At 35.8% G+C, this 10603-nt stretch overlaps 1 protein-coding gene across 15 annotated transcripts in view; it reads right to left on the bottom strand.

Annotated features, from left to right (window-relative positions):
- Positions 1 to 946: 946 nt before the first annotated feature.
- ADGRL2 (adhesion G protein-coupled receptor L2) overlaps positions 947 to 10603 on the bottom strand; it is a 268676-nt gene continuing 259019 nt past the window's right edge. For 7 of the 15 annotated variants that reach the window (XM_027575091.2, XM_027575093.2, XM_027575092.1 and 4 more), the window contains 4 exons: positions 8783 to 8911; positions 8165 to 8261; positions 6320 to 6448; positions 2229 to 2983 (listed from right to left, as the gene is read on the bottom strand). In XM_027575091.2, the coding sequence (XP_027430892.1) occupies positions 2229 to 2983; positions 6320 to 6448; positions 8165 to 8261; positions 8783 to 8911 (1110 nt within the window). Of the gene's footprint in view, positions 2984 to 6008; positions 6091 to 6319; positions 6449 to 8164; positions 8262 to 8782; positions 8912 to 10603 lie in introns of all 15 variants that reach the window. The other 8 variants (XM_027575099.1, XM_027575110.1, XM_027575103.1 and 5 more) reach the window with 7 other exon arrangements.

The raw sequence follows: 10603 nt of genomic DNA, 5'->3' as shown, positions 1-10603 counted from the left end.
TGTATAGCTTGATAGGAAAAAAGTGTAACAAAATAGAAAATTAAAACGTTAATTTTAATTATATAATGCCCCCAAATAAAGTTTTGTAAATTCCTGAAGAATTTTAGCCAAAGAAATAAAAATACCCTTCTCAGAGGGATTATTAAATCTGTTTGAATATTAATACAATTTCTTATGGTCAGTCTCCAACTTAAATATTAATTCTTATGTGAATATACCCCTCTGTTGTTACCCTATTATTAAATACTGATACTTTATTATATAGTGTCTGCCTTACTCTATCTGTATTTAGATATATGAATATATACTTGAAAAATTTTTTCTCATGATTCTTTTTCAATTCAATAGGCATGACGAAGTATGTCCACACAAAAAATAAAGTTATTTCTAACTTAGTGGAAGCACTTGAGAACCACTACCCTTTAGAAGAATTTGGTATAAATGCTTATGATGTAGACAGGAAAAATCTATTTGTTGAGATTCAATTATATGATTTTTGAACCTTTCCATGATAACAAATATTGTCATTCGCAGCTGCCTATAGGGATAGTTATAATACTCAAATTGTAAAAGTATGCCCTAGGAATTTCTTCTCAATTCTGCTGAAAAATCAATTTTTTTATGATGCCCAAATTTGATTGTAGAATTTCTAGCCCTTCTTTTTTTAATTTTTGTTTTAGTCCTGATGCAATGCAACAAGCAAAAGTATTTTCAGTAGATTTCTCCACTGAAACTTTTCTGCCAGATTCTGTGCATGGGTCATGGGCAGTTTGAATACAAATATATTCTTGACAGCACACAGAACCATCAGGCAGGTTAACTGTATTCTTTCTCATACCCGTGGGTTATTATTATGAAGGGACCTACATATGCCATGGGGGGGGGAGTGGTGGGAAAGTGCCAGTGTGTTAAAGCCAATTAGGTATCATACATAAAAGTGCACGTTAACTACTTGAAAAAATTCACATTTATTTACTGTCAAACCGTGTTAAACTTTACACTGGATATTAGTGATGGGCTCATTATTAACAGGTTTACACAAAGGGATGAAAAGAAAAGCAGAATTTTGCGGAAACAATTTACATTTCATTAGAACTTTATCATAAAATAAATTAATTACTAAATATAGGCAGAAGGAATATGGAAGAGTAATATTTATGTTTTATTTTATTTTTTAAAAAAGAATAGGCACCTTTTGTTCACTAGAAAGTTTGTGAGAAGTGCCCAGTGCCCTCATTGCCCTCTGTTCAAGAATAAACAGAGGGGTAACACACACTCTTTTCTAGATTTCACCACATTTGTGCAAGGCATGGCGTAACTGGCTTCGAAGAGTTTTTTTTCCCCCATAAACGGCATTCTTTTGGCAATAAGAAATTTAAATGTAAGAATAAAGACTAAGTGGTCAAAGCAGAACACTGTGTACAGTGGAAAATAAGTGAAAATGGGTAGAACTTACCATGACAAGGTGTAAGAAAAAACATTTCATAACATATGTGCAACCAAGAGCTTTTCACAATATTTTCTTCAAACTCTTTAAAATTATTTTAATGACAATTATATTTCAGTTGGACACAAATGTATTTATTTTACCCTAGCAATAGAACAAAATATAATTTCTTTAGCCATCTTTCATGAGAAGAGTTCATTGTACAGTTGAGGAAACATAGGAAATAAGGCCTGTGGCTTGATTGCTAGTGGTTAAACATGTTTTCAACCTTTGCCTTAATGTAAAAGATTTGCAGCGAGCTCCAAACTGACGCAGAATAGCTCTCCTGCTTTTCCAAGTCTTGTCAGGAACAGTAAGGTACAGTAAATTTGTCCCACAGGATTTTAAAGCCTACGTCTTGTATATAATACAATGCAGGCCTACAAAAACGGTGCAGCCATATTTACAGATTTAGTTCACAGACTGCTGCAGTAAAATGGCTGGAAAAGTTTTGTTTTGCTTGCTTCACAATTTCTCTAAAGAGCAGCAGAATCTTAAAATACCTGGTTGGCATCTCTTTTCTTTGTAACAAATAATCATTTTAGTATACTCTGTGTATATACAAAGTTTTTGTACGTTCTATAAAAATTCACAGAACTTCAAGGTTCAGTCACCTTTTTACACTGGAGAACCACAGGTCAACAGAGCCATGTCTCCGAGCAGAGTGTGAGGGAGCTGCAGTGGGCCAACAGAGTCTTTATTAACACTTGCCTGTGGCCCCTGGAATTCCTTAGCTGCACTGTTAAAGACTCGTGACCAGCTGCATTTGTCCTTCCCTAACATCTCCTTCAGGAATACACCCTTCCTTGTTAATGGGGATTATGTAACCATCACTATTGCCCCGGCTGATCTGGTAACACATCTGAAGCTGATGGCCAGCTCCAAGATTTGGCATGCTTTTGTAGTAAATGTCCTCGTTCTCACTCCTCCTGCACGGAGAGAGGTCCTCTTCCATGTCCGGGCTGCTCTCCGGGTAGGGAGAGTCTCTGAGGTTGGGCATGCTTGTATAAAGAGAGTCTCTGTTGGGGGACTGCAGGTGGTCCTCAGCCTCGGCGGTCAGCTGGGAGACGTAGCTGTCTGTCCCCTCAGGCTTCGCCTTCTTCTGGGGCTGGTACAGAAGGGAGTGAGTCCGCTGAGGAATGAGCGGCGCCTCGAGCTCTTGGTGATGGAGCTCCAGCCCCGGGTTGTCGCCGTGCATTAACGAGGAAGCGTCGGCCACGATCGCGTCATCTTCGCTGCTGCTGCCCCCAATCACAGGCTTGACTGGCAGCGTGAGCTCGAGGTTGTGAGTCTTGCCGCCGCCCCGCAGGTTGTTGTGCACCAACTCTGAAATGATCATTTTCTCGAAAGCAGTATCATTCAGACTGAGTCCACAGTCCACGACTTGCACGCTGTCATTATAGTCCCCCTTGCGCAGTGAGTAGCTGTTGTTAAAATTACCATTTAGCGGTAGAGTATCCATGGCACTTGTATCCCTGGCATTGTTCAGTGAATGTCCTGGAACGGCAAAGGGGGGAGGGTCCGTTACTGCCTCTGTTCCTTCCCAAAGAATCTTTACTTCTTTCATACAAAACTCTTTAATGTCGTTCAGGACAAAGTTGTATTTAAAAGCTAACCCTTGAACAGTGCCAGGCTTTCCCGCATTCCCAACTGTAAACAGTTGCGACCCCTTAGGTAATAGGAAAAAGTGTGAAAGAATAATACTATTTTCCAGGGAGGGAAGATGGCATACGGGATAGTACTTCATCAATTTCGGGGAGACAGTGGTTATCAATTGATTGATTTTTTTGGTCAACTCTCTGACACTCTTTACAAAGAAGACTTCACTCCATGCCCTTGCATAGTTAATGCAAAGCAATTCATTAGTGACATTTACATTTTAAAGTACGAGACTATGGTTTATAAAAATAAAATTAACAGAATTTGTCCTAAACAACACTAAATTAAAAAGGAATAAGTCACATACAAAAACCGAAGGCAAATGTACAACATAAACCCACATAACTGGCAAGCAACTTTTTAAACAACATTCTAACATTTCCTTTTTCTGGAGATGAAGTAAAAAAAAGAATGAAAAAAAATGGACAGATACAAAGAATTCATGTGAAACAAAGACAGCCATCTCTCATACTGACTGGACCAAGGGCCCACAAGCACCATCCAACAACACGATAGACAGCAGGTGGAATGACTCACTTTGGACAACTCACATCATGTCTGTCTGCTCAGGCTATCTGGCCTAAGAGTAGCTGATATATAAAAGAAAGTAAAATGATTTATTGTAACATGATGAAGAATTTCTAAGCTTCTCAGCAACTTAGTCAGAGCAAGGGTTCAACAAATTAGATTACCAGCAATAGCAGCCTTTTGCTTTTTCATTTAATATTTATTACTTTGATTTTTTTTTTCTTTTGGTACTAATACTCTCTCTAATCGCAATGGCCCCAGGCTCCTAATGGTCAAAGTTTGCCTGCAGCCCTGCAGTTGCATCAGCCACAGTGGCAGCACCGAATGAACCAGCAAAGTCTACTGTACGAGACTGGCCCACAGACACACCATGGGCATGAAGGTTAGACGCAGAAATGTTAGAGATTTCTTAAGTATGGGTCACAGAAATCAAACCAATAAGAGATATTAACTATGGAATGGGAAAAGGGTGTCAGCCTTGGCTAATTATATTTTTTATCTCTAAAGGAATGAAAGATTGGATAAGTCTGCTGAAGGTATGAAAAGAGGTTTAGAAGGGGAAAAAAAAGATGGTAACATGCTCTCTTGGAATCAGAGGTGTATTTTCTACAGACACATAAACATGTAAACTAAGACATCACAGTGCTTCTCAGGCAAATGGAGATAAAAAGTTTTAGAGAAAATTAAATGGTCTGCACCATGTAAAGTTAGGTTATTCATTCTCAAAATCCTAGAGAAAAAAAAAATCACTTGTTTACAGATAGGTCTGGAAAAAAAAAGAATGAAATGATGTTACTGAATGAGACTGGCCACTGTGCGGCTGCTGCATTGTATGCAAGGCTTGGAGGAGTCGAGGAAAAATTTCATTCTTGGAAAAAATAGGAAATTTCCCTTTTTAGTGCTGACTCCACTCTTAAAGCTGCAGATTATCCTAGAAAACTCGATTTCATGACCAATAAGTACATGGGCATTGTTCAATAACTCCTCATTAGCAGAAAATGAGAACGTGTGTGTGTGTGGGGGGGTGTATCTGTCGGTGACTCGTGCTATTTTAGAAACTCTGATCCAACTTCTACGTTGGAAAAGCTGACAGTTTCATTTTTATCAGGCTCCACGTATAACAAAATGAAGTTACAATAGTATTTGTAAGGCTTCCTTTAGCTTGATTGACATAATGGTCTAGCTTGCTAAATTCATGCCTGTGCCACCATCTTTATTTAGAAAACATCTGGTGTTTTAAGTTATAGGTGACACATAGATCACTTGCTAGTATTTGTTTCCCCTCTCGAGGTTCGATCTTGCCATTTTTCTTTCTTTTTATCATTGCTTAATGAATATAAAAAATATACTGGATAATGCAAAAGGTGTTTTCTATGATATACTGCAGATTTAAGCACATCTTTGACTGGTTTTGAAGAGGTAACTTTTTCTGCCCAAGTTTAGGCAATTCACTTGAAGACTTTCCACAGCCTGTAGCAAGATTACTGTGGGAATGCAGAAATGATAAGTCAATTATTAAGCATTCTGGTTGACAGCACCTCAGGCTTTAAAGAGCAAATTATTTCAGCATTGCATATACTTAAGTATGGACAGCATTTGCTACAGACCTCTATTACTGAGAAAAGACAGTACAGACAGATGTACTGTTTGAATTTGGTAATAGTTTCGTTGGAAATTGTGAACCACTTGCCCGCTGAGTCTACTTCATGACTGCTAGTTATGTTTGAATTGTGCCGGTTAAAAATCATGCTGAAAAAATTTACATTTGATAGGCAAAGTTAAGTTTGACTCCCATACTTGTCTCTCTGTAGGTTGCTAGAGGAAAGCATAAGGAAAGTAAGAAAAACAAGAGAATGAAAAGAGAAACTGCAGTTACGTTAAAAAAGAATTTTAAGGAAAAAAAACGGAAACAAAGTTCTTTGTTTAATTTAGTGGCAAATGTCAACCACAAATAAATATCATAGGCTAGCAGTAATTATGTGATAACTTTCACCGAAATCTTGAAAACTGTGTTAATATTAATTTTTTTAATAAGCTATTAGAAAACATAGTAATACAGGATGGGTTAGTGACAATCTCTCCCCCTCCCCCAATAAAAAACTAAAGGCGTAAACTGACTAATATTAACTTCATTCTCAAAGTTTTTTTTAAGAAAAAAAAAAAAAACACTACCATAAAGCTGCACTATACTATAGTTTGGTTACATTGATAATACTGGATGTAGTTTTCTATACCTAGGCATCCAAATTATCTTTATCAGCTAATTCATTTCAGAAGCAAATTCTGTCTGCAAGCTTTAGAGTAAACTAAACAGTATATTACATAGATAGGATACCTCTAAATGATATAAATCTTGAAGATGGGCTCTCGGACCATGTGATGTCAGTCCTGTAATAATATATTAAGATTTATGCCACCTGTGTTAAAAACATGGATAATTATTGGTAAATACTATCATGACTGAATTTTTACTATAATATAGTGCAGTTTTAGAAGCCTGGCATGGGCAATACCATAATTTTTTAAATTGAGAAATTAAAGATGTAATAATAAATATATGGCAACAAGTATTTTAGAAAAAGGGCAAAGATCAGAGCTCTGTTTAGCAGCAGAGAAAGGTAGTTTTATTTGTAAGTATAAGCACACCTGGTGAGTTAAATACAGGAGCTGAAGGGGCATTACATACAACTGTTTCAGCGAGCAATGTGTTATAGGGGTTGTTAGTGCCGTGGGGTCGAAGAAGAGGGTTTGTTAGTAGGTAATTGCCAGTCATTCCTAAAGCAAAGAAACAGAAAAAAATACATCAGTTCTCTTATTTTTGTGTTACAGTTCCAGTAAAGTACTTTTTGTATTCATCAAGGGTAGCAGACAAGTTGGCAACGGATAATGTGCTGAAATTTTCTGACTGTATTTGAACTACTAATTTGAAGGAGAAAGGGGAGAGGGAAGGTAAATTTCAGTAATTCACAGGTGCTTTCTAAGTCCCCCAAGTAAACACCTGCTGAGGATGACATTTACTAATTTATACAAAATCACTTTTAAACAAAAATGGCAATTAAATGCACAGAGATCAACATTATGTTTCAAGATGTTACTGCTTAATATTAAAAACCTAACCACTGAGGCCCAGAAGAGGGAATCTCAAACTTTCAGAATTTACAGGTGTGGGATTATCCCTCATGAAAACATCTGTGTTAATACCAACTTTGACACAAGCAGGAGGAAAAACAACTTCCACAAACAAGTAAAAAGTATGACACACTGCACAAAGCTTCTCTTAGTAAATGCAAGAGCTCGCATGCCGAGGTGGGGAGAAAGAGACTGTGTGTATAATCAATTATTAGACCATTCACAAACTCCATACAGTAAGAATTTTCATTCTGTAATCTTATTTGCCAGGTTTCAAAAATGAATCACTGAATAATTCATTTCCTTTTTGATAGTCATCTTAACAGAATTAGGTAAAACATCAGAGCAATGGAATAAACACACATTTCACTCATTCTAATTGACAAATTACAAACCTTTCAATACTTATCAAACATATGTTTTGCATCGCTAATGTAATTTGACTAAAAATATTTTAAAATTCAAGTTGGTTTTGATGCCATACATACTCCTTTCTTCATTTTAAACCAGAATCTCATCAGAACAATGTCAACAGTGGAAAATGTCTTTAATATTTGTGATAAAATATAACATGTTCTATTATATTACAAATCAGTACATCCAGACAAATTACCTGGATAAATTACCTTCTTAAGGATATGTATACATAAGATAACATGATTTTTTCATACCAAATTCAAATTAACTAAGCTTGCACTCAGGATTTTGTGTGTCTCTGTGCACTTGTGTCCTTATCCTGCTAAATTATTTTATTTGCCAGCTTATTTTAAGTAAGCATTATATTGTTCATATGAGTTTAAAGTTGTAAACAGATTAAAAATAGTATTCAAATAGAAAAAACTGCTTTGTAGATTCTCATGTCTTTAATTATTTGCTTATGAAGATATACTATAAATGTTTTTGACACTTATTTTTTACTTTTGGAAGGAAGTGTAAGATAAAATAATTTTACAAATAAGAATTTTCGCCGCAAAACTGGCACTATTTAACGTGAATAGGAGTTATTCTAACTATATTAATATTTTAAAAAGAAAACGTTCGCAAATGTCTCAGAAAAGAAAAATCTGTATTCACTAAAGGAAAACATTTTAATCTGTGGCAAAGTATGTTCTTAGTAATTACTTTTTCCTGCCTTGTTCTGTTACTGTGGAGTTTTGAAATTCTTTTTGCATTACATTATTGAATAAGATGAATTTATATGTACTTTTATAAAGGATAAAAGTTGACTCAACAGGTTTAAGAGCCTGTGATATAAATCCATTTGAGAGGGGAAAAATAAATCAGTATTTTCTCTAGAATTATTGTAAATTGGCAAAAGGAACAAAATTTATATTGTAGGCTCAAATTTTCCTAGTAACTGACCTTGATTAAGTGTTGAGGTGCTATTGATGTCGCCTGAGATAAAAGAAGATTCAGACTGTTTCCTCACAGTGTCATTCCACATCCTTCTTATACGACTCTATTAACATAAAATAGCAAACATATGTTATGTTAGTTTCCCCAAGCTCACCTTCCGAAAGTCACATAAAGACCTACCCTAAACAACCTGTGTAGGATTATCTGGTGGCCTTTAAAAAGGAATGTGTGTTGATGCTGGTCTAAAACTAAGGAAGTCTAGAACTAAAGAATATTTAATCTTCCACTCTTAAGAAGTTTTTTTTTTAACGGCCTTTTTAAAAAGTGGAGGTGACTGATTATTCAACAAATGTTCAGTGAGTGCCCACCACGAGAACTTAGGGTATCCAAATGATGATCATATACTTCTTAAAGAAGGAGAGCTCTCAAAAATGATGTTCACACCTGAAGAAACACCTTGAATAAATACTTAAGAAGAAATTAAGACCAAAATACTAAAAAAGCAAGTATTTGCTACCTAGATCATTATTAATGAGGAGACAATTAGTGCATCTGAACACAACATGTCTCAGTAGGCTTTCTATAAAGAAGGTTAATTAAAGATGCTGTCAAGTTCTTTGTTACCTGTGTGCCAGAGGAATACCGAGCACTAGTTCTGGTGGTTGATGCCTTCACTGAACTGTGGGGGCTCTCGGTTGGGAGGCCGCCGCAGCAATAGGAGTGTCTGAAGCACTTGCCATATTCTTTTCGTACCTGTATTGAACAACCACGGAGACCGAGAGATTAACTCACACATACTTGGCTTCTCTTTCTCTCTCTCTCTAATTAAATGAGTAGTGGAAATAACTGAGAAGAATAAGTTCCACTAACACTCTTCTGTGGAGCAAATACACCGAATTTCTAAAATCAAGCTCGACGGAAACTGCTGAAATAGTAATCAGAAAAATATCTCTGCCTACCAGACTGGCTAGTAGGATCTTCAAAATGTGATGTAATATGTAGAAATGCTTTATGCCTTATTATTATACAAATGTTATTAATACACACATAATGTTTTAAAGCCTTATTCTATCTATATACTTAGCAACCCCAATTTTATATTTCATGCTAAGAAAATAAGGACAAAAAATTAGTACCTTCCTTGCTTAATTACATTCAACCACTCGTAATTTAGTCATTTTAGTTTTATACACTTCATGTCCTTTTAGGTAGGTCAATACATAAACTTCTTTTACTGGATTGCATAGTTTTGCGGGTAACCTCTTTATAATGACAAGACTACTTTGGCACATGAATAAAGAAAAAAAGGACTTTGATACATATGCTGTTAATTAGGATGGAATGTTTTCTTCATTTTCTGATGTGTCTAGCTTTAACATTTAGTGTAGAGTGTCCAAGATGCCTATTCACTTCATTAGCACACAAGGGAACTATTTATGCAATTTCCATTCACATTAATGAGTTACCCATGTAATTTCCCTTTTCCCCTGAAGCTTGGATATATGAATAGACAGGAAAGCTGTTAGGCCTAAAGAAAGTTTAAAGGAAACTTTAAAAAGTGAAGTCCAAACAATTGCTAAAGAATAGGGCCCCACCTAGAAAGGTGGTGCAGAATTGGGAGGCATGGGGAGGAGGGCTGGATTCTGTGCAGTTCTATTGGCCTATGAACAAGTTCTGCTCTGGCTTAGAGCCAGACTAAAATTAGAACAGACAAGAAGGAGAAGTTGCATAAGAAATTATTTTCTAGTAGGTTGCCAAAAACACTCAAAAAGACGCCCCTCCCCCCACATACACACACAGTTCTGTGCTCAGTATCTGCCTGCAAAGACCATGACTTTGACACTTATTCCCTGAAAAATTACAGCATTAGAGGTACTAGATGACCTTTTAAATCCAAGTGCACTTGCATTTTCATCCTCTTAGCCTTATTTAACTACACCTATTAGAACAAATAACAATGGGCTTGAACTTTCAAAGAATTTTCTTTGCTTAAATATGCTCACTCAAGCAGTAAGAAGCGTGATGTTAACTAAATCATTTTATATCATATTCTTAGCCATTCATCCTGGCAGCACCCAACAGGACATACCCAAGGCTAAGTAGAATGTGTTCAAAAGGAAGTCCAACACACTGTTTCAAAAATGTAATTGTTAATTAAAAAGCACAGCAAAATCTCTTTGTTCAATTAATAAACATACCTCTATGAGGAAATAATTTATGCTTTATGTCAAACAAACACATTTGGAAGAAATTATGATATGTGATGCTATGTATGTATACAAAATGCTCATTTGTGTAAGAAATAGTAAAAACTAAAGTAGTTACAAGGTTATACCTGTATAATGTTTAGAAAATTAAAGTTCAGTGTTATTAAATAACACCTGATACCTCACAAAATTTTTTTTGTACATTTAGTGGCTATTAATTGCTCTGAAATGCTGTTGA

Source organism: Zalophus californianus, chromosome 4, assembly GCF_009762305.2.
Source record: "Zalophus californianus isolate mZalCal1 chromosome 4, mZalCal1.pri.v2, whole genome shotgun sequence".
Lineage (NCBI taxonomy): Eukaryota > Metazoa > Chordata > Mammalia > Carnivora > Otariidae > Zalophus > Zalophus californianus.
The sequence above is the reverse complement of the archived record's forward strand: the minus strand, read 5'-3'. Positions and strand labels throughout refer to the sequence as shown.